The sequence below is a fragment of the Ambystoma mexicanum genome, chromosome 5q, assembly GCF_040938575.1.
Source record: "Ambystoma mexicanum isolate Mex_15411 chromosome 5q, UKY_AmexF1_1, whole genome shotgun sequence".
Lineage (NCBI taxonomy): Eukaryota > Metazoa > Chordata > Amphibia > Caudata > Ambystomatidae > Ambystoma > Ambystoma mexicanum.
Window position 1 is genome coordinate 1118810976 of NC_090933.1, and position 25238 is coordinate 1118836213.

The window sequence follows — 25238 nt, forward strand, 5'->3', positions numbered from 1 at the left end:
TTGGACATTTTCAGATCCTTCCAAGCACTTTCACATGCCAATTTCCAATTGTCAAAATGTTATTCATGAGAATGCAATAGTAAAAGTTCAGGTAAAATAATACAATACAACTACTTGTACAAATGTTTCATACCATTTAACTCGGCAGCATTTTTGTTTGTAGGGACAAATTAGAGAAATTTTATTCAACGGCATTCATCTTCAAGTATTATCCTGTTCTTTCACAGTGTATGTACCTAATAAAACTAGGATGTACGAATAAACAAAATAAGACGTACCTTGTCCAGAGTTGTAAATTGCTTTCACAGATTTTTTCACTTTTTGTAAAGCAGTTCTATCCTGATCCAATGCCTGCAAAAAAGTGCTTAATGATTTATTCTGAGTATACATACATTTCTCAACTATGCCATTTTTTTATTCTTAACGTTATTGTGAAGTGCAGTACTTAACAGTACGTTGGTTTTAGAGCCTTGTCTGGCAATTTTTCGGATATTCAGTATAATCTAAGTAAGCATGGAAAACAATTGGAAAGATGGAGTTTAATTATGTTTAAAGAGGAAATATATAGGAGACAATGGTCCACAATTATCAAGAGGATGATGGCACAAGTATATTAAATAAATAAAAAAAAATTTAAATGTAAAAATCTGGAAGCAAAAATGTCCTACTGGTGACCAGCATGTATATGTCAACAGCATGGTCATTCTTTTGCATCAGCCCTTCTGCAGGACATTCATAAATGCAGTGAGCAAAATTACTATTTAATAATGGGATACTTGCTTTTCATTCCTTATAATCCATCGAACACTACACCCACCCACCAGCCTAAAGCTTTGTTCCAACCCCCTTAGACAGCCCATAATCCTGCAATCAGTGAAAAATGGAATGCCATCAACAAGATCTTGAAAATTGGAACACATTGACCATATTGCCTTTAATAATATGGCCACTTTGCTTATCCCCTGGCACCAAGCATTAACAGACAAAGTTTAACCCCATCAACTTAGGCAAACAACTCCCCACAAACCTTAAATCCACCACACATGAGGCTGCCATTTTTGCTGCCATCACGACCAATCCATTAAGGGCCAAGCACATCAATGTACCTCTCCCAACAACTGAGCCAAGCAAAAACCCGTGCAATCCTGGCTATCCAGCATCACTCTCAAAGGGTTCACACCACAATTAGTTCCTATAACCAAATCAGTGCTTTTTCAAACAGGAATAAATCCTCAAAGCATTACATTGCCAAGATAGCCAAAATGTATTGGTTATAGCCAAAACGCCCAAGTAAAATAAACCTTTCTGCACTCTGTACTTCAGGAAAACAGACAAAGCATTAGCACTGTCAAACCAGGATGGAGGCAAAATGCTACTCTCACATGTCACAATCTCAGCCTGAATTAAAGTCAAGTCTGCATCAACTAAAGCGCCACCTTATGTAGCGAAAGGGTTAGCCATTTCTGAGACCAAGCACAGTTCAAGATGCCGCAACATTGCAAGAATGGAAAATAAATGCTGGCCAGAGAAGTCCAGGAAGCTGTCATCTGGACAACATTCCACCAGACATTAGTACAAGTCTAACACTTAAAGGTTTTAGGGAAGAAAGGATGAATTTGATACTCAAGAGATCCTCATGTTCAGTATTGTGTGAGAAATACAGCTCATGTTGCCTAGAACCACTGACGATCTCTAGACACTGCATCCTGTAATAAAAGAAGTTGAATTAACACTATGTTTAAGCTTCTGTGTGTTTTTTCCTCTACTTCCATCAATTACATTCTACCTGGCCAAGGTAAACCCTATTATGTTGTATGGCTTGGATTTTACCCTCTTGGATGTGGTCCTTATACCACTCAGGGCCTGGTATGGAAGAAGTCTGAGTTTGCCAGCAAGTTTACCGAATGTTATCATTCAGCGTGAATTTGGGCTTACCTCATTGAGCACTCGATATGTATGTGGACAATTTACTTCCTAAGCAAAAAATAGTGATCCTACTCCCTCATCCCTTTATGAGGATTTGGGAATCATTTGCCAAGGAGTGTTTCGTTTTGTGCTTTTAAAAAAGCCATGGTCAATATTTTAAGGGACAAATTCCTCAATGGAAGAGCTAGTAAACAGGCCAGGGCCCTCAAGAAGAAATTGTTTGAGCTTGTCTGGTGCCAGATACTTGACAAGGTGGGCTCTTACTATTCCTACAAGCAGTATCCCCGTTTCCGAAGGAAAAAAGGTGATTTGCCAAAATATCTGTTTGTTCCCTGCGGCCGATGCGAGATCACTATATATGGGACTTAAATTCAATATATTGCCTACATTAGACAGTACCAGCAAATGGGGTGGCACCTCTAGGGTGAATCCTGCTTGCACCTTTGCAACCAGTCATCCGCTATCGAGTCACTGAACATCTTGCGCTCTTCTGTACCTTCTTGACGGGTCGCAGAACATTCTATTTTCAGACAACCTGGGCAAGCAGAGGGAGTCCACTGCTGACCTTTTCTGGGCTTTTCTCATGTGGGGAGACAATATGTCTCTTGTATTGGCACTTCAGAACTTTTTAAAGTAACTACTAGGACTGCTTCATAGTAAGTCCTGGAGGAATAACTTAGTTTCTTTTGTGTCTGTGTTTTATTAACTCATTAGGAATTGTGAGTATTGTTGGAATACATTTTAAAATCAATATAATACGCTTTTCTGTTCACAATGAATTGGCGACAAACAGCATGTCGGGCTGTTAATGTATTGATGGAATTTTAAAAAAAATTATATTTTGATGTAATGTTTACATATTTATTCTCTGACTTTGTGAAAGGCTTGCTTTGTATTCTAGTCAAGCCATAACGCAACAAAAGATGTTTAATCTTCCAAAATGCCTACACGAAGCACGTCTATAGTATGCCATTAAAAATCATATTGCAATGTATTGCAGTTTACTGCAGTAGAAATTCAAGTACCTAAGCCTTTCCTGAGGAAACATTCAGAGTCGATTCCAATGATGCTGAAACGCGAACCAATGTATTTTTCCTTCACGTGCATGGTTCTGCCAACCCATTGGTTTTAGCCATTCTATTTAAAGGTTTGTACTTTTGTCATGACAATTTATACCGTGCACAGCCACCACCCAAGGACAGTCTCCAGGCGGTGTGTCATGCAAACATGAGTGTCAGGAGGCCTATTGTTAAACTAAACATTGCCAAGTATTAGTTCAGAGTCACAAAGCAAAATACTGCCCCAAACTCTTGATTGGTCGTACGTGTCTTTTGTAGTCTGAGAAGCTTAATATTGCCCATTATCAAATGAAGGCGGCAATGATTTTGAGCGAATGGCAATAAGACTGACACTGCCTTTTGAAACTGCCTCACAGCCTGACAGTAATAAATGATAGATCGTTTTTGTTCACTGCCAAACAAAATAAACAGTAGTTCCGGGTTTTACCATCCATTAGCCAAATGCAGGGTTTATAATTGGTGAAACTGTCGCCAGATGACTTGCCAACCTTATTCCAAAAGCGTATATAAAAACAGGGTTTATCGTTTACATACAGTATTATCAAGAACATGTTACAATCATGTAGATGTGGCAGGAGCTGCTTGAAAGGAGCCAGCATAAGAAAGAAGCACATTGCTTAAATTATGGTCAAACTAAAAGCAAGACCAAGAATTCTTAAATTGGGCTGCGAGAATCCAGAAAAAAACATACCACTGTCATGCCAATGTAATCAACATTGAAGACATCGATTTTAAATATTGCAAAGTCAGTCTTCTGTTTTATTGCATTTAGCAAGTAAATGTAATTTCTAAACCAATCTACCCTAGGTTATTAATAGAAGCTCATGGGACAATGGCCACTATTAGCCCATGCTCTCAAGTTTATACAAAGCCCATGGGCATCTAGGCGCTGTTTACAGAAGAGCAGGAGAAAGTTGCAGAAAAGAGTGACGGCGTAGAATGCAAGGAGCAGGTTAGTTAAGGAGAAGTGAAGCATTGTTAGCAAAGCAAGACGTATGTTAATGATTGAAATACTGTTGCTACGAATTTCATATATTGTAATGGGGCCCTGGTATTTTTAATGTGTCTAGATATTAATGTTTTAAGACAGGTGAAATGCAAACACTATATCAGTTAGCTTGGGTAAAACTAACCTGATATTTAAACAGGCTCATGATACGAGAAACCTAATTCCTAATCCTTTTTAGTGAGCTTAAAAATCGACAACCCAACAACCTATGTTAATGAGAAGGGATGCTTTATACAAGTCATGTGCACTAAATAAACAATTGGAGATAGTTGCCATTGATGTTATGCCTGCTAGTAATGTCCTTTATCAATACTGTGCATGCATAGAATTGTCTTCAACGTGCGGGGCAGGAATTCGATCCTGTGATGCTCTGCGTTGTCTTGCTTCCTAGACTAACGCGTTGCACTGAGATAAGGAACGTTTATGAGAAATTCTCATGAACCTCTAAGCAAAAAAATGAATTCCTAAAATTCTACAAAAAAGGCTGACAATCTTAGATAGTGACATCGTTAAACCTGACTACTCTGGAAAACACCAGATTCTAGATGCAAGCAAACCCAGTCTAGAATCCCACCAATTCACTTTCTGAAGTTCAAAGATTAAACTAAGATTAACCCAATCTCTCCGTACATGTCATCCCACAAATGGAAATTTTAACTCCCTATGGGCCTGTCTTAAAACTTAGCATTCCTCCTAGCCATCCTAGAACAATGCCACAATGTGTTAGCATTCTTGTAAGCGATAGGTTTCTCTTTGTACAGCACTTCATAGCAACATGAATCCATCCACCAGAAGGTTCTAGCATCAGTATGATTGAGGAGTTTTCCACTGTACACAAACTTAGCTGAATGCCTTAAATCTTCATTAGTCGAAAATGTTGTATGGACTCCAATCATGTACATCACACACTGCATTTGGGAAAAATGATCCAAATGTATCAAACATTTTTCAATATAAGATGCTACATAACTGAATTCCTTATTGACACCAACAATATGCAGCTAATTCCTTACAATTTAATATACTGTGGTTTGTACATGTTTTTCACATACAACTGAAACCAGAGGACAATTTGTTTCAGAAGATAGCAAGACTATGTTGGGTCTCCGAACAAAACTCGGGGTTCACAAGTGTTAAAACTGCACAAGCTTGGAACATGGAATACCAAAAGAATGCTTTCCAAATTCAGAGTTTTCCTGGACTCCTGGAAAGATTTAAGCTTGGAGCACTCATCAACATACTACACAAGTAAATGGACATCACAGAGGAAAAACTCAGTTGGTCCACCTCATACCTACAGCACAGCCATCAGTTTGTTAATCACCACCTCTACCTACCGGTCGCCTGTGATGTTCCGCAGGCATGCATCTGTTCCCCCATGGACTTCCAACCTTCACATGGAGCTCCCTACGTACACTTCTCAGCAACCACATGACCCACAAAAATACGCAGGTGGTACACAACAACGTGAAAATATGAATCAAATCCATCCACCAACTAAAGGCTTTGTTATGATCTGGACCTGGCTCTCCAGTGGTTACATCAAGCTGTACCCCAACAAGACAGAATTCCTACTTCTCACTAACATCTCCCCACATCCAAACCTGGCTGTCCATCATGAATTTCAAGAGTTTCACCCCAACTGACACACTGTTTCTAGGGTTTAACAGATAACCACCTCTCCTTCAAAACCCACAAGGCAAAGAAAAAAACGACATTATGGAAACAATTACCACTTCTGCGGAAAACAGAGTCCTTCCTATTAGACACAAGCCTTATTTCATTTGTTTAGAGGCCCAGACTGCATAGGTGCTGGCAGAGATGGGGAGCCAGCATAGTCTTGGTTAGTCTTAGTCATATTTATTAGACAGGTTTTCATTTGTTTCCTGAAGAGAGTAAGAATGTTATGTTCTTCTTGGATGGAGAGCAGGAGGAAGTTCCACAGTGTAAGAGAGCTAACCGGAAAGCTCATTACCCCTGCTCTTCTTCTATTATATCTGGGTGTAATTAGGACCAGGGAGGATGATGAGCGAAGGCTGCAGGGTTTGGCTTTTTTGGAGATGTGCTGGTTGAGGAAAGGGGACGGAGGGTGCAGCATTGCAGATGCAACAGTGAGTTATTGACAGGATCTTGAAATCAATACAGGCGTCAACTGTTAACCATTGGCCATTATGCCTGGCTTGTGATATGTGGTCTTTGAGTTTCATACCCCATGCAGCAAAGAGTAGGCTAGGGTAAGGCAATTGTCAGATGAAAGGAATTTTCTGCTGAGATTGATCTGTTTTATAGAGTAGGCTGCAGAGGAGGCCAAGGCGTTGACATGCTTTTGCTTGGAGAGCCCTGCATCGAGGCTGACGCCCAATGTTTTCACATGGCTGGAGAGCGGGGTGTGGTTGCCGTCAATGGAGAAGGATTCAAAGGCAGGGTCTAGAAGTTTGAGTCAGTGGGGGGCAGGGTGGGTGCCACGATGAGGCGCTCTGTTTTGTCATCATTGAGACAACGATGGTGTGCAGACATCCAAATCTGAATGATGCTGTAGACACGGTTGATGTTAGCGTAGTCTACAGCGTGGTCCCCGGTTATTTTCAGCAGTATTTGCGTATCATCAGCAAATTTGGTGTATGGTATGTCAAGTTGGTTGAGGTGGTCGAACAAGGTTTTTGTGTACATAGTGTAAAGAGTGGGGAGATGCAGGAGCCCCCGAGGAACACCGTAGGGCACAGGGATGGGCTCAGGAGCCTCAGGGCCTATGAATACCCTGGACGTACGCTCACTAAGGAAGGACTTGATCCAGCTAGTGGCTTCTTTGGAGAGATTGAATTTGGAGGTGAGATGCAGGCAGAGGATGTCGCGGTCAACCAAGTCAAAAGCTGCATAGAGGTCGAGTAAGATAAGAATGGCGAGATCTCCTGAGTCTCAGATACCGTCAAGCTGGATCTTAAGGTCAAGGAGGGCGGCTTTGGTGCTGTGTCTGGGTCTGAAGCCAGAGTCTCAGGCTCCCAGAAGGCAATGGCGTTTCAGGTGGGCTTGGAGTTGGGTGTAGGCTGTGCGGTCAAGGATTTGGGGTAGGTAGGGAACTCTAGTGATGGGGCGGTTGGTGGGTAGGGCTGGGTCAAGGGATGGTTTCTTGATCAAGGGCGTGACCCAAGATTCTTTGATGGATGATGGGACCGAGCTGGACGCAAAAGGACGCGTTGATGAATTTGGCGATGATGGGTGCGAGCGGGGCTGCACATAGTTTGACGATGTGGGAGGGGCACATGTCACCTTTGCAGCTCAAGAGTTTAAAGTGCGGGATTATGGTTAGGATGTGAGAGGGTGAGACTAGAGTGAAGTGGAAAGGAGGGGGGTGGCATGGGCGGAGGCAGGTTGGATAGGAGGCACAGGAGCTTTGGTGGTTAGCATGGACCTCTTAAGGATAGTTTTGTCTCTTAGTTTACAGGTTTAGTCCGCTGGTGCTGTTTGGGTTTTGTCTTTGGTGAAGCTGGAGGTGGAAGGTACTGGGATTCGAACTCTGAAGATTGAGTAGTTCCCTATTATTGGAGCTGGCTTCCAGGAGTCTAGTGTTGAAGATACTAGATTTGGTTGTAACTATGGCTTCTTTGTACTTTCTTGGACCCACTTTACAGACCCTGGTCCAAACTCCGCTGAACAGAGGAAACAACCTGATCAATGGTGTACCCTTAACCACCCCATCACTAATGAGAAGCATCCTCTGTACTGCCTCAAAGATCTCTGAAAATATATCACATAATGCCCACCACCCTTTAACTTCACTGGCAAAGTCTAAAACGCAAAGCCATTTACATCCTATACAAAGCTGGCAGCATGCACACTCCCGTCTACCCAGACAGCCAGTCACTATCTCAGGTGATCATCTCATCACAAGAATACGGGAGCTGTCCAGGCGAGAGTAGCAGAAATGCAGAAGAGAAAGAATCAAGGAATAATTACTCTTGGCCTACGTCCTCATAATTTGGACCCTCAATGACATTAATCTACATCAGACATATTCAAAACAGGGGGGGGTACTGGGAGTCCCTCCACCGGCACAAACACAGCCCGTTGACCTGTTCTGGGTGGATGGCCCCCGGGAGAGTCTCAACCAAGTCTTTAGCTCACTGTCCCTTTCACAGAGGAGGAATATCCCTGCATAGCAGTCTTTGTCCTGCCCAGGGGCAGTCTAGCACTGAAATGCTAGGCAATTCTCCTCTTACCAAGAGTACCAACAGCAACCTCAGACATGTGTTTCGGACTAGTCGGGCCTCATCAGTATCGTCGATCTGTGCTTCTCTAAGAACAGTGAAAAATGGTTGCAAGGCACCTGGGAGGTTATCATGCCATGTTCTTTCAGGATAGGGGCGCCTGCTACCTTTTTTGAAAAATACATCAGACTTTACTCTGTCCAGCCTGCCAATATGCGGACAATTAAACAAATATAATAATAATTCACATTCAATGGATTGCCTACATTCATTATCAAACAATACATTAATTTCAAGAGCCGTTTTGTTATAAACGTCCCTGGGTCTGGAGCATCTAGAAAAACATAATGGGCAGCAGCAGTTCCAATATATTTTAATGAGGTCCCCTTGTTTGTATAACAAAACGTTATGAATAAAGGACTACAAATAATCTACTACATCAGAGGGAAAGGGGAGGATGTTAATGCCTTCTTGATAGACAATGAAAACTCTTAAATGAACTGTCTAGCTTCCTATAACTGCTGAATATTAATCTTTTGGTCAGATAACAGTCGTATCAACATTAGATAAGGTCTTTCTCTTGTGTGGGAATAGTTTCCGTATCGAATTCCCTTAGTGGCAGAGTGGTATGCTCCAATACAAATAAGAGAAGACCCTATATGGGCAAACCAAAAATGGTCAAATACAATATAAACACATCATTTGGTTGTCCAAGTATAGTATATTTATTTCTTTTGTTTCTTAAAACTAGCAATTGGAAACCCAAGAGATATCAATGTTGAATGTATTTAAAATTACTTCATTTGAATTACATTATTTACAGTACAGCATTATCTAGCAGTGACTAATGCACTAAAAAAATACAGAGACAAGGGACCTCATTACAAGATTGCTGGAAAAAAACAAAAAAAAAATCTCGGAATTACCGGGATGGTGCTACGGTGTCCGTATGGCACTGCTGCCGGAAACCGATTCATTCCGAGTCAGCGTGCACGTGCATTCCGGAAACGGTAGCACCAGCATGCCGATAACACCATTAAACGGCCCCAAAACCCCCATACCGGCATCCTCGCTGACACAGACTGATTCCGGCTCTGCGCTCATGGACCTACCAGCAACGGTTCTTTCCGGTACCGGTATTACCATGACCAGAAATAACGTGTTCGCCGGAGCAGGAAATGCACCGGCGGCCATTAAAAAAAACAAAGAATCCATTGCAATCCTCAGTGCACAGGAGTCTGAGGCATATCCTGAGCACTGGAAAACTTACCCAGACATGTCCTCAAGGCAACCTGCTGCACATCGGCGCAAGCCGCAATTCAGTGAAGCCGAACTGAACATGTTGGCAGACACACTGGAGGAGAAATATGCGGAAGTATTTTGCAATGACCTATGGCGTCAAACCCAATTGAGGAAGAAGGCCATCTGGGAGGAGGTTGCCCGGAAGGTGTCAGCGGTGGGGCAACCCCCAGAACAATTAGGGACTGCTGCAAGAGGTGGGACAATCCACATCTCCAGGTGTGGAACCTCCTTGCTGCACAGTGCACCCAGGGCACAGCGACAGGAGGGGGACCACCACCACCAATCAATCAAACTGCAGGCCTGGGAGGAAACCTGCAGGAGTATAATGCACCTGGAGGCAATCGAGGGAGTTGGAGATGCGAAGGCTGGTCGGTCTCCATCCCCATAAACCCAATGTCATATCACACACCTTGTAGCCCCAATGCTAATGGGTAGGCCAACATGTTAGTATGTTGTACCCGACGCCAGTATAGCCCTGCTGGGGGTCCACCCACCATCAACCTGGTTGCAAACATCCGCATGGAACCTGCATGCAATCCACACCCATACACCACTCACATCACACAGGCTGCCTGTATTGCCCCCACAGGTTGCACTCAGACACACATCCCCCTGACACTGTACAACTGCTGTCGTCCCCGCCATGCTACCACATGCCCTAATTCACGTCAGTGTCACGTACCCCCATCACCAGCAGATGACAAGATGCACACATCAATGATACATGCAGCACACTTGACCCACCCACCCACCCACCATGTCCCATCCCGTTAAATCACCTTCAAGGCAGCAACTGGCATAGGCAGACATGTGCAACACATCCGTGTGACAATCAGACAACCCCATATCATACAGCTTGTGTGGCACCATCAAAACAGAAAACACCAGTACCCCAGGCAACAGGCACTGCACACACCATGTACGCACACTGCACATGCAGCCACACAGCATCCCCGACACATGCATGTGTGCACCATGCCATGGCCATCACCATGTCAATGACAACACATACATCTGAAATCATGAGTACTTATGTCGGTCTGATGAATTAACACCCATTACTGATGCCCTGCCTTTCTGACCCACACAGGCACATCGTCTGGCAATGAGGCCGAACAGCCAACCACATCGTGGAACACAAGGGAAGGCCGCCGCAGGCCAACCACCACCTCCACCCAGGATTCCAGTGCATCCGCCAGTAGACGGGAGCAGGCAACTACTCCAGCCGCCCAGCTGCCACCGCGACAGGAGGCACCTGTTGTCCAGCCACCACCCAGACAGGAGGCACCTGTTGTCCAGCCACCACCCAGACAGGAGGAACCTGCACCCCTTATGCAAGTGCGTCTTCCCGACGACATTGGAGAAGACGGTGGGCCAGATAATGTATCCAGCAGCCACAGCTATGCCGATGCTGGGGATTCAGTCCCGTGGACCCAAAGAGCCCCCAACCCATACAGCAATGCAAGAAGGTAGATGTGGATCATCTAGCTAATCAGTCACTCACAAACGGTACCCCTGAGGAGTTACTGTAGGTAATTATTAAGCGTATAAAAAAAATGGTTGCATCAAAAATAGGAATTGTTTGAGGTGATAAGTTCATTCTGAATTAAAGAACAAAGATACTTATGGCGATTCAAACACAAATTATCTTATCAACTCTGTGATAATGTATTTTTAGGTCAGAGGCCAACATTCACTTGAATACATATAGGGCTCAATTGCCAATGCATTTCAGAGTTGGTCTACTCCTTCAGGGCAAAACCCTATTTGTAGTACTAATTCACAACGAAATATTTGTCAAATCAAGTCATTCCACAAGGTCAACAGCATACATTAAAACAATTGCACAAATAATGTTAGATTACATACCAAAAAGTCTGCGTGTCACAAGATACCCCAAAGGAAAAAAAAACAAACAAAACATGTTATCGAGTGTTTGACCAACGTTGTATATTAGTCTAATTGTGAGAATATTTCCACTTTACCTCAGTTTCAAATTCATGAAAAATGTCTGCGTGTTTGCCAGTCTGTATTTAAGATTCACAACTGCACTGTGAAAAAATGGATGTTTGGAGTATTATATAAGCCCACTGGTGTGCTGTATCACAATTCTCATGTCCGTCTAACAGCGGGACTGTAAAGGAAGCATCCAGCGCTTACCTGTGTTCTTCACACGATTGTGTAATCGCTGCACCAGTTGCGTGAAAATGCACGTAGATCTGATAACTCTGCGAGAAGTTCCCAAAACGGTATTTGGACTAGTGGGAATGGAGACAAAAACTCATGTAAGTATTTTGCTGCCTATTCTTACTCTTATACTTGCTCAACGTTTAACCGGGTCCTCTTACCCGAAGTTGCCACTCCATGCATGAGTTACTAGTGAGCGTACGCGATACTGTAATAAACGCTATGTTACTATGGTAATTAGACGCTGTTGCGTCTGAGCAGGCGGCGTCTGGCTAACAAACTGATCAGGAAAATAATTAGACAGAATGCTGTGTTAAAAGATTTGTCTACACTGCGAGAAACTCGCAGTATGAGTTTTCGTGTACAGGCTTAAGTTAACATAAATGCAGTTAAATATTGTATCTACGGGGGGCGTGGCCTGGAGCACCGACGATGCAGTCGCTCTCTTGACGGCCTCCGTGGGGTGTCCGCTGCCTTTTACATTCCAACATTGTTCCAGCGTATTGTCACATATAAATCAACTGGGGCGATGCATGAAGACTAGAGGCTTCTGCTGATGCATTTCTGGGAACCTACTTCCTGGGAAGACAAAATACAAGCTGTATTCATCCAGCGGCCCCTCCGCCGTACGCTGCGTATATTCCAAGATAGCGGGCGGGACCGCGAGACTCGAGGACATTTGGGGGAAATACGAAAGAAGGCGAGACTCAGCCTCTTTAAACCACCCCGAGGCGATGCACTATCAGGGGGCTCCCCCCGAACATCGCCCTGCTTTGAAGAACCCACTTGATACACTCCTGAGGAGGAGAGCCACAGGACTTCTTGGCTGCATCCTCCCACTCCCGCCTGCGCCCCATCTCAGATTCCCCAACCCTGAGACGGGGTGCTCGATCCAGCTCTTTAAAGGCGCTCCCACGGGCAAGGTATTAACAGCAGACGACCGGGAGGGCGCTCCTATCCCAGCAAGCTTGATGCCAACAGAGCTTCACAGATGATCCCCTCCGGTGACCCAACCAGAAGCTGACTCTCCGGTCTCCCCCTGCCCCCCCCCCAGAGGTAATCAACGTCCCAGCGAAATCCGCCCACCAACTCCAGCTGAGCTCTCGCGCCCCATAACTCGCTCCTCCTGGAAGGGGTGCCCACCTCTTGACGGTGGGGCAGCCCTGAACCCGCAGACCTCACTGGAAGAGAGCTGAGAAGATCCTTTAAATCCCAGAGGGGGACAAGAGGATCGGGTGCTCCGGCTTCCCCACCTCTGGGTTGTCGGGCACCTGTGCCGCCAGCGGGACCCTGCTCTCATCCCTGGGACTCCCCCGCCATTTCAAGGTACCATTGGCGGGGTAGCCCACCCCACCCACGCCCCTAACCTGGGACTCCACACCGTGGGACATAGGAGCCGGGGACTCCCCGACTTGGCGCTTGTCCTCATCAACATTCCACAAGTAGGCCAAACGCTGGGAATTGAATCTGCTCGAGTCCCGCTCTAGGGGACCCTACTGACCCAACATATTGCGGAGCTCTGCCTCGAAATCATCTAGAACGCTTCACTCCCACCGAACACTTTACCAAGTAAAACAAGACCAGCGCACACAATTGAACCGTGGAAAGCTCTACCTGGCAGAAATACTTCTCTATGCCCCGCCTACACAACAACTCCCCCTCCCTCCCTCCCTCTTGGATTCATTTCCTGGGGCGCCCCAGCCCATAAAGAAGCCTCCTCTCCTTCATCCATTAAAGAGAGGCCCCTTGTCATCACCTACATCCCGAAGCAAGGAACCTCTCCACCAGGAACCCAATTACCTATGCCAAGGAAGCACCCGCCTTAAATTGGTGGATCCGTACAGTGGCCAAGCACCCCAATCATAACTGGGACAACAGCCTAATCGCCCTACCCTCTCTGGAAGCCGCTGTACCTCCCTCTCTACACTTAAAGGACACTATGGCTAAACAACTTAAGTCCAATAAGAACCCGGACATTGCTACAATGTTACTATCCGCTGACAAAAATAAGAAACAGGACCCCCCCCCCCATCTCTACCCCACAGAAAGCTTTGGAAAACAAGGGGACCCTCGCAACCAGAGCCGACATCCCGGCGTTCATGGCTGACATTAAATCTGAATTCAGGTCTTGCATGACCGAACTTACCACTAAAATAGAAAACACTGACCAAAGGGTGACAGAGGCTGAATAGAGATTGGGAGTAGTCGAAGACCGCGCACAGGCCCACACAGCTACCCTGGATGAAATTCAACACTCGATTAGGATCTTACAAGATAAATGCGAAATCCTAGAATTCAGACAGTAAGACCTGGAAAACAGAGCTTGACGTAATAACCTCAGAATTCAAGTAATTCCAACCTCAGTCCCAGACAAAAACCTAGCGAACACGTGGGTGACCCCTTTCAATTATTGCTTCCACAACTAGACAAATCCCAGCTTCTCCTAGACCGTACCCACAGGTTGCGCCCGCACCGCGCGGTAGAAATGGACCCCCGCGATGTTATAACCAGGGTGCACTTCACCACAAAAGAAGCGATTTCATCGATCACTCGCACTAGGGATGAATTAACTTTTCAGGGTTCTCTTCAGATTTACCAAGATTTATCCCTTCTCACTCTCCAAAAATGGAGGTCCCTCCGGCCTCTTCCTCTTTTCCTTCAGGACCAACAAATTCGATATAGATGGCTTTTCCAGACGGCCCTGCAGTTCACCTACAAGGGCACCCTAAGGATAATCAGTCACCTAGAGGATGCAGAGAAGATTATGCAACCAACATCGCCCAAGAGCCCCTCGTGCCTCAGCCTCGGAAAACGCATTGATAAAGATCCCACGTCCCCATCAAAAACGAAGCAAAACTCCTGGTCGAGGGTCCGAGATACAGGAAAAAGAAATGATCCAGCACAGAAATGAAACAAAGGCTGAAATGTTAAACCCCAAATATCCTAAAGCCCGAGACAGATGTTATGTGACACTTCCGCCACTTATAGCCTTATCTGGCGCAACTCGCTCTTCCTTCGGGCCCAGAAAATATTTCGCCCAATGAAGCCTCGCTACCTACGAAAATACAGACGAACCTTCACAGCTACGGCAGTGGGCCCTCTGTCAGAATGTACCAAAGTATCAACTGAAAAGGATACAATAACCAAAAGGATACAGGAGGTAGGGTCTTCCGGATCCCTGTTCACCCGATTTGATAGTCGTGAAGTCAACAAAGACCTTCCAAATGATACAACCCTCTGGCTGATAAAACAGGCAGAGCGATGGATCACTGGAAAGGGCGTGGGTAAGGTATAGAAACCCAGCCTAGAACCAATTAAAGTATCATGAGTAACTGTTCCAACCTGAGTATGATGAATTAGACAATGACAGGAATGATCACACTGACCTGTATCTCTGGGTAGAATAATCCAGAAGTCTCTTGATGGATTCGAAATGAAGAACAAACGACAGGGAAGGGAAAATTAGTAAGGGAGACTTATCCCGAACGGAACGAGGCTCACGCTAGATACGGGTTGAGTTCACCACAGGATAGCGTCCAAAGTTCAGTTCAAAGTCACTTCCAATAATCCTTGAAAGGCTTCCTTCCCACTTTAGGGATCAATCCTTCTGTTAATTCCACAGATGCAGGAGTTAGAAGAAAATAGCGTTTGAAGACAACGTGCGCGTGTGGATATACACGCGGGCAGGATTCGCGCAGCCTTGGCCAGCCGCGTGTGAAGACAAAGAGCGCGTGTGGATTTACACGCGGGCAGGATTCACGCAGCCTTGGCCAGCCGCGTGTGAAGACAAAGAGCGCGTGTGGATTTTACACGCGGGCAGGATTCACGCAGCCTTGGCCAGCCGCGTGTGTAGACGAAGAGCGCGTGTGGATTTTACACGCGGGCAGGATTCACGCAGCCTTGGCCAGCCGCGTGTGTAGACGAAGAGCGCGTGTGGATTTTACACGCGGGCAGGATTCGCGCAGCCTTGGCCAGCCGCGTGTGAAGACAAAGAGCGCGTGTGGATTTACACGCGGGCAGGTTTTACGCAGCCTTGGCCAGCCGCGTGTGAAGACAAAGAGCGCGTGTGGATTTTACACGCGGGCAGGATTCACGCAGCCTTGGCCAGCCGCGCTTGGAGACAGAGAACGCGTGTGAATTATCACGCGAAGGGATAGCTCCAGGAATCAGCGTGTGGCGGAACACACGCTATCGAAGGCCCAAAAGTAGCTGTAGGATTCAGCCAGGATGTAGATCAGAGGTCCAGCTACACAACGCCAATAGAGACGATCAGAAGCAGCGAGTGAAGTTACTACGCTGCTTAAATACGTAATACCGTAGTTCACGTGACGAAGCAAAAGTCACGTGAAGTTAGCGACGTGAAAAGTGCAAACGTCGTTTTCCCGGTAACGTATCGAATAGCCTCCATTTGGAGTAGAACGGTCTAGCTGTCCTACGAGCGTAGCGTCCAGCATGCATGACAGTGCCATCCCCCAAAGGGACAACCTCTCCCCTTCTTGTGTGAAAGCGCTTCAATAAAGCAGGAGCATGAATATTGGAAAGAGGTTCCCAGGACCTATCTTCGGGACCATAGCCCTTCCAGTCCACCAGATAATATGGTCTACCAGAACGGAGTCTCATATCCAGTATGTCCTGTACCTCGTATTCATCAGAACCCCGCACAGAAATAGCAACAGGCCGTACAGGCAGTCTAGTAGTGTCAGAGAATGGCTTAATGAGCGAGACGTGGAATACAGGATGCACCCGCCATCGTTGTGGCAAAGCCAGACATACAGCAGCAGGATTAAGAACATGGAGCACTACATACGGACCGATGTATCTAGGCAACAATTTCTTTTTGCCTGGAATTCTTAAGTTCTTAGTGGACAGCCAGACTTTCATCCCAGCCTTATAGACAGGTGCGGATACCCTATGAGCATCGGCATAGAACTTGTCACGTCGTTTAGCCTGCTCCAATTGCTGCTTCACCTTTCTTTGTAAACTCTTCAGATCACGAAGAGTACGGCCTGCGGCAGGCGTGTCCAGGGATAGACCGGAATCCAGAGGTATTGATCGGGGGTGTTGTCCATAGAGAGCATAGAACGGTGAAGTGCCTATGGCACTGTGATAAGAGTTGTTATAGGCGAATTCAGCCGCCGGCAGTACCGTGAGCCAATCCGATTGGTATTGCAAACACAGACACCGCAGATATTGTTCCATAGTACAATTGACCCTTTCAGTCTGTCCGTCGGTTTGAGGATGATAAGCGCTGGACATTCTATCATCAATTAGTAATGCAGATGTTAAAGCTCTCCAAAAGCGTGACGCAAACTGCGAGCCCCTGTCAGTAATGATTACTGATGGTAGACCAAAGAAACGAAATATATGATGGATGAATAGTTCAGCTAGAATAGTAGCAGTTGGTAAACCAATACAGGGAATAAACAGAGCCAATTTAGTGAAATAATCCACTACGACCCATAGGGTATCATATCCCTGATTTGGGGGGAGTTCTACCACAAAGTCCATAGATATCATGTCCCATGGTTTGTTAGGGACAGGCAGGGATTGGAGTAAGCCCACTGGTTTACCAGGAGTATTTTTACATTGGATACATACAGAACAAGAAGATACATAGTTTATAACATCTTTTGCCATGGATGGCCACCAGCACCACCTTTTGAGCAGGTCCAGTGTTTTCTTCCGTCCAGGATGGGCTGCAATCAAGGAATCATGATTCCATTTGAGGGCTTTATTCCGCATTGAAGGAGTTGGTAGATAAAGTACTCCTTGTGTGAAAGGTAAACCGTTATGCACGTCCAGATTCATATCCTGGACTACTTGTGGATTATTTTTTACCCACTCTTGTATATCGGTTTTTAGGGATGGTTGAACCGAACAACTACAAATCACATGATCTGCCAACAGCTGGATCTGTACTTGTTTTTCTTCCTGCGCCTCTTTACTCATACGGGACAAAGCGTCCGACTTAACATGTTCTCGGGCAGGACGATAGGTGACCCGGAAATCGTATTGGGCAAAAAAGACATGCCATCTGGCCTGACGGGCCGTAAGGCATTTCATGGATTTGAATGCTTGGAGATTTCTATGGTCAGAGTACACTAACACCTGTTGTTTGGCCCCAAGAAGATGATGACGCCATTCTCGGAAAGCATCTTTGATAGCCAATAGTTCCCGCTCAGTAACGGTGTAGTTTCGTTCATATGAGGTGAGTTTACGAGAGAAGAAAGCCACTGGGTGTTCCTCCTTAGTTTCTGTGCAAACTTGTGAGAGCACTGCGCCAATAGCGACACTGGATGCATCCGCTTCAACGATAAACTGGCGATCAGGATCCGGATGTTGAAGCACGGGTGCAGTGGTAAATGCTTCCTTCAGCTTTTCAAATGCTACTTGGGCATGTTGGTTCCAACAGAAAGGTGTTTTGGAACTAGTTAAAGCCGTCAAAGGAGCTACTGTTTTGGAAAAGGAATGGATAAATCTGCGATAGAAATTCGCAAAGCCCAAGAAAGACTGTAGTGACTTGACGTTATGTGGAATCGGCCAATTCAAGACGGCTTTTACCTTGGAACGACTCATTCGAGCACCTAGATTGGTAATGTCGTAACCAAGGAATTCCACTTCCTGTGAATGAAAGACACATTTTTCGGCTTTCACATAAAGATGGTTCTCCCTGAGTCTTTGTAGGACTGTAGAAACATGTATGACGTGTTCCGATAAAGATGATGAGTAGATCAAAATGTCATCCAGATAGACCACCACAAATTGGTCCATTATGTCTCTGAATATATCATTCATGAAGAATTGAAATGTGGCGGGAGCATTGCACAGACCAAAAGGCATCACCAAATATTCGTAAAGACCATACCGTGTCTTAAAAGCGGTCTTCCATTCGTCGCCTTCACGAATGCGAACCAAATTGTATGCACCTCGCAAGTCCAATTTGGTGAAATAACTGGAAGTGCCTAACTGATCCAACAGAACGTTTATTAGTGGTAAGGGGTATTGGTTTTTTATGGTGATGTCATTAAGTGCTCTGTAATCAATACATGGTCTGAGGTCTCCCTCTTTCTTAGGAACAAAGAATAGAGGAGATGCAGCAGGAGATTGTGAAGGCCGTATAAAGCCCGTTGCTAGCGCTTTGTCAATGTATTCTTTTAACACGACATCTTCTTTAGGTGTTAAAGAATAAACACGGCCTGTAGGGATTTTGGCACCAGGAATCAATTCGATAGGACAGTCGTACTGTCGATGAGGAGGTAATTGTTCTGCCTGGCCTTTATCAAAGACATCAGCATAATCAGCGTATTCGCATGGTATGATATTGTCGCATTGATGTACAACGCTGATAGTAGAATCCTCCACCATAGAGGCCAATATGTGTTGTTTATTTGACACCTCCTGACTGGTAAAGCAATGTTCATTGCAATGAGTCGAAGGATATTGGAGCGATCCCGAAACCCAGTCAACAGCAGGATTGTGAAGGGTTAACCATGCAAGACCAAGTATGATCTCGTACTGCGGAGCAGCAATAACATCGAAGATGATTTCTTCTGAATGGTTATTTGATAACGTCATCTGAACAGGTACCGTCTCCTGGGTTACCATACCAGAAATCAGAACAGATCCGTCCACGGTGTTCACCGTTTCAGGTCTTTTTTTGTTTACGAGGGGTAAGGAACGGTTCTTGGCATAAGTGATGTCTATATAATTGCTGGTGGCTCCAGAATCAACCATGGCCTTGGAAACCACTTCTCGCTCCTCACAATGCAACGTCACCTGAACTATTACAGGCGCATGTTTAGGAATGGTATTGGAGTCCGATGAAGCACTCGACATAGGGACTCCTGCTAATGTCGAGTTTTGGCGTTTCCCGCATGCTTGATGGGTTTTTTAGGACATGTTGCCAACAAATGCTCGGAAGAACCACAGTACATACATAAGTGGTTTTTTCTTCGTTTCTCCCGTTCTGCATTGGACAATCGGCCTCTCACGGCGCCTATCTGCATGGGTTCAGGGTCGTTAAGAGATGACTGCTGGTGTCTCTGACCGCCCCGAGACCGGCATGAAGGGCTTTTTCTCTCCCTTTCGAGCATTCCTTCGGGCGTCGATTTGTAGAACCAAATCGAGCAGCTCTGGGAAACCCGTAGGAACCACAGGAACTGTAGATAAGGCGTCTTTCAGTTCTTCAGAAAGACCCTTATAAAAAAACAGCCGTTTTCTTGCTGTCAGGCCATTGGGTTTCCGCCGTCAGTTGATTGAACCGGGCAACATAAGACATAAGGGGTTGGCTGCCCTGTTGTAGGTTAAGCAACTCTAAATCGGTGGCTTGGGTAGAGTAACGCATGTCAAAGACTTTACTCATAGCAGTCAAGAGATCGTCACAATCGTACAACAAAGGGCTATTAGTTTCCAACAAAGGGTTAGCCCAAGCAGCGGCTGTGCCCCCTAAATGAGAAAGCACGAAGGCTGCTTTTGTGGTTAGATCAGGAAAAGAAGTAGGACGGCAAAGAAAATGGAGCCGGCACTGATTTACAAAGGTTCTGTAGGCTTTGGGATCACCCGTGAACCTTTCCGGAGGGGCCAAAGGAAACTGAGTGGGCATAACCACATTAATAGTTTCCTGTGGGGGTGCCGTACTCCCCGATCCAGATGCAGTAGCCATCGGCGCCTGTGCTCCCTGAGGACTACCATGTAGGGCGTCTTGCATAACGTCCATACGGTGCCGTAACATGTCCTGTGCAGTAACCATTTTGTTTCTCAAATCGGTGATCAACTGTGTCAAAACAGTTAAAGGATCCGTACCCTCCATGGCTTCTGATTCTGTCAGAATGTACCAAAGTATCAACTGAAAAGGATACAATAACCAAAAGGATACAGGAGGTAGGGTCTTCCGGATCCCTGTTCACCCGATTTGATAGTCGTGAAGTCAACAAAGACCTTCCAAATGATACAACCCTCTGGCTGATAAAACAGGCAGAGCGATGGATCACTGGAAAGGGCGTGGGTAAGGTATAGAAACCCAGCCTAGAACCAATTAAAGTATCATGAGTAACTGTTCCAACCTGAGTATGATGAATTAGACAATGACAGGAATGATCACACTGACCTGTATCTCTGGGTAGAATAATCCAGAAGTCTCTTGATGGATTCGAAATGAAGAACAAACGACAGGGAAGGGAAAATTAGTAAGGGAGACTTATCCCAAACGGAACGAGGCTCACGCTAGATACGGGTTGAGTTCACCACAGGATAGCGTCCAAAGTTCAGTTCAAAGTCACTTCCAATAATCCTTGAAAGGCTTCCTTCCCACTTTAGGGATCAATCCTTCTGTTAATTCCACAGATGCAGGAGTTAGAAGAAAATAGCGTTTGAAGACAACGTGCGCGTGTGGATATACACGCGGGCAGGATTCGCGCAGCCTTGGCCAGCCGCGTGTGAAGACAAAGAGCGCGTGTGGATTTACACGCGGGCAGGATTCACGCAGCCTTGGCCAGCCGCGTGTGAAGACAAAGAGCGCGTGTGGATTTTACACGCGGGCAGGATTCACGCAGCCTTGGCCAGCCGCGTGTGTAGACTAAGAGCGCGTGTGGATTTTACACGCGGGCAGGATTCACGCAGCCTTGGCCAGCCGCGTGTGTAGACGAAGAGCGCGTGTGGATTTTACACGCGGGCAGGATTCGCGCAGCCTTGGCCAGCCGCGTGTGAAGACAAAGAGCGCGTGTGGATTTACACGCGGGCAGGTTTTACGCAGCCTTGGCCAGCCGCGTGTGTAGACGAAGAGCGCGTGTGGATTTTACACGCGGGCAGGATTCACGCAGCCTTGGCCAGCCGCGTGTGTAGACGAAGAGCGCGTGTGGATTTTACATGCGGGCAGGATTCACGCAGCCTTGGCCAGCCGCGCTTGGAGACAGAGAACGCGTGTGAATTATCACGCGAAGGGATAGCTCCAGGAATCAGCGTGTGGCGGAACACACGCTATCGAAGGCCCAAAAGTAGCTGTAGGATTCAGCCAGGATGTAGATCAGAGGTCCAGCTACACAACGCCAATAGAGACGATCAGAAGCAGCGAGTGAAGTTACTACGCTGCTTAAATACGTAATACCGTAGTTCACGTGACGAAGCAAAAGTCACGTGAAGTTAGCGACGTGAAAAGTGCAAACGTCGTTTTCCCGGTAACGTATCGAATAGCCTCCATTTGGAGTAGAACGGTCTAGCTGTCCTACGAGCGTAGCGTCCAGCATGCATGACACCCTCCCCCACGGCTCATGCCCATTTCGAGGCACAATCCACCCATGAGTCCTTCGAATGATACACTAAGTTTGCTCTTAGTTCTAGCCATGTTGGCTGAAAACAGTTATTTGGCCCTGTTGGTCAGGGGCGGCGCCAGATCTACAAAACTGCCCCTCCCACCTCAGTTACACCTTGGCCCTCCCGTTGGAGGTCTAAGCAAAAACTTCCAAGTGCAGGATGGTGAGCGGCTAAAGACTCTCCAAAATGTTGACCGATTCACACTCATCTCACTCCCACCAGCAACCTCACCTCCCATTCAGGAACACCACACCCTAAGGTTTGTTTCCCTGAACGTCAAAGGATTAAAATCTCCCGCCAAAGGCAAATCAATCTTGCAAAAGCTCCAAGATGAAAATGCAGCGGTAGCCATGCTTCAGGAAACGCACCTCTTGCCAGCAGACTTTGGGCGTCTATGCTCCCAGCACCTCCCGAAGCAATTGTTCACCTCTGGAAAAACAAAAAAATGGGGCACAGCGGTTCTCTTCAGGAAAGGGCTAACCCCCAGACATTGGATACGAAACTTTGCCCAGATGGCCGATTTACAGCAGTGAAATGCCTACTATTGGGACAGCTATATTCCTTTGTCTCAGAATATGCCCCAAATACAGGTCAAGCCGCTTTCTATGAGACACTGAGCTCCACTCGTTCCCCCTTTCTAGAGGGCCAGATAGTAATCGGTGGCAACTTCAATGGAGTCCCAGATCCCGCGAAGGATAAATCACACCCGCCTTCCTCTGGAGACTTTACTTCTGCACTGGCACTCCTACACCCGTTTAGAATCATAGAAATGGTGGACTCATGGAGGGTACACCATCCTTCGGAAAGAGACTTTTTATTCCTATGTCCATAGGACATTCTCCAGAATAGACCTCCTCCTGGTATCCACGCAAATGCTTGCATACGCCAATAAGGTTGAGCGTTCTGACCTCTGGGTGGAGAACCTGACCTTCCATTTGAGAGAGAAGGTTCTCTCTCTGAGGAAGACGTACTGGAGGACAGATGGACATATCTAGAAGGTCCAGATACCACGTTCTCCTGGCCCAATCCGGGGCAATTAGGATCATGCGGTTTCCAAAGCCTCTCATCCTCCTGATGACCTGAGGAATGACGGGAATCGGAGGGAACGCGTACAATAGTGGGAAATTCCAATCCACCACAAACGCGTCCCCCAGGGCTCTTCTCGGGGGAAATTCCCTTGAGCAATACCTTTTGCATTTTCGGTTGGTACTGGTTGCGAATAGGTCTACGTGAGGGGTTCCCCAAAGGGTGAAGATCTCTTCAATGACTTCCTGAGCCAGTCCCATTTGTGGGACACCGTGCTCTGCCTGCTCAGAGCATCTGCTGTCATATTCTCTTCCCCGGCTAGATGAATTGCCGTTAAAGAGATTCCCTCCTGAATTGCCCAATACCAGAGCTGCATTGCCTCTCTGCACAGGGGTAGTAACTCCACACCTCCTCTTTTGTTTAGGTAGTGCATGGCCACTGTGTTGTCCGTCATTATCAGGACATTCTTTCCCCTGACAGATGGCAGGAAGGCCTTCAGCGCTAGTCTGATTGCCCTCAGCTCTAAAAGGTTGATATGTAGTTTGGACTCCGATGGAGACCAACGACTGTTGATTGTCAAATCGTTGGCATGAGCTCTCCACCCCAGGAGTGAGGCGTCCGTCACTACTGTGACCTCCGGCCATGGTTGCCAAAAAGTTTCTCCTTTTAGGATGTTCTCTGTACAGGTCCACCATAGAAGGTCTTGTCTGACCTTGTTCGGAATCTGAAGAAGATCTGTCATTTGACCCAAGAACTGGGACCACTGAGTCTTTAGGGCCCATTGAAGGGATCTCATCGTCGAGCGTGCCTCTGGCACCAGAAAGATGCAGGATGCCATGAGGCCGAGCAACCTTAAAAAGTCGTAAGCCTGGAGATTTTGGGCATTTTGGAATTTGGAAACCATCTGAAGAATGTCTTGAGCCCTCATCTTGGGAGGCAAGCTCTTCCCCAAGGATGCGTCTAGTACAGCTCCTATGTACTGAAGCTGTTGGGAAGGCGTCATTTGAGACTTCTTGAAATTGAGGGAGAAGCCCAGTTTGTGGAGGAAGTGGCAGGCGACTTCAGATGATCCAGTGCTTGCTCGGCAGAGCGCGCTCTGATCAACCAATCGCCAAGGTAGGGATAGACATGAATCCTCCCTCTCCTGAGGTGCGCTGCCACCACTACCATTAACTTGGTGAAGACCCTCAGGGCGGAGGTCAACCCGAATGGCAGGACACGAAACTGATAATGAGAGTCGCCAACTACGAACCTCAGGTATTTTCTGTGTTTGAGATGAATCGGCACATGAAAATAAGCATCCTGGAGGTCCAATGACACCAACCAGTCCTGGAGTTGAAGGGCCTGAAGGATCTGAGAAAGGGTAACCATCTTGAATTTGTCTTTCCTGAGGAACTTGTTCAAGTTTCTTAAGTCCAAGATGGGTCTCCGTCCTCTGTCCTTTTTGGGGATCAAAAAATAAGGGGAGTACCATCCCTTGTTCCTCTCGGCTGCAGGTACTGGTTCTATAGCACCTTTCTCCAGCAGGGTTAGAACTTCCTGCTGTAGGAGCAGGTTTGAAAACTTCAACGGGTGTCTCCCTGGTGGATTGCTTTGAGGTTGCTTTAGAAAAGGAAGGCAGTAGCCTTGGGCTATTATTTTTAGAGCCCAAACATCTGAAGTAATGGCTCGCCATTCTTGCAGATGCTGAGACAGCCTGCCTCCTTACAGGTGTTTTGTGGTGCAAGTCCTCAAAGTGGTTTTGTGGCGGATGCTGCAGCCGCTGATGGCAAAGAGGCTGCAGCTGGAGCTGGCTTAGCACGTTTTCCTCGTCTACCACAAGTGGCCTTTCTTTGGCCCCTTTCACTGGCCATTCCTCTCGTCTTTCCATGAGGTGTAATAACGATAGGATCGTCCCCTCCATGATTGCCCTTGTGCACGAAAAGGCTGAGGTTGCCTAATAGCAGCTCCTAAAGATTTGGCTGCTGCTTTTGAGGTCTGCAACCTCTCAAGGCTCTAGTCAGCCTTGTTGCCAAAAAGGTGAGACCCGTCAAAAGGCATGTTCAGAAGGCGGTTCTGTACGTCCGGTGCAAAACCAGACTTCCGTAACCACGCAAACCTGCGCATTACCGTGCTAGTGCCCATGGACCCGCTTACACTATCCGCAGTGTCCAATCCAGATTCAAGGGATTCCTGCATGGCCTCCTTTCCATCTCT

The 25238-nt window shown here is 46.5% G+C and overlaps 1 protein-coding gene across 5 annotated transcripts in view; it reads right to left on the reverse strand.

The window, feature by feature from the left end:
* The window catches only part of ASAP1 (ArfGAP with SH3 domain, ankyrin repeat and PH domain 1), a 2617237-nt gene that overhangs the window by 2173100 nt on the left and 418899 nt on the right, over positions 1-25238 (reverse strand). For 3 of the 5 annotated variants that reach the window (XM_069621633.1, XM_069621635.1, XM_069621636.1), the window contains one exon: positions 279-351. The exons of the other annotated variants lie outside the window; for them this stretch is intronic. In XM_069621633.1, the coding sequence (XP_069477734.1) occupies positions 279-351 (73 nt within the window). The remainder of the gene's footprint in view (positions 1-278; positions 352-25238) is intronic. 5 annotated transcript variants of the gene reach the window in all.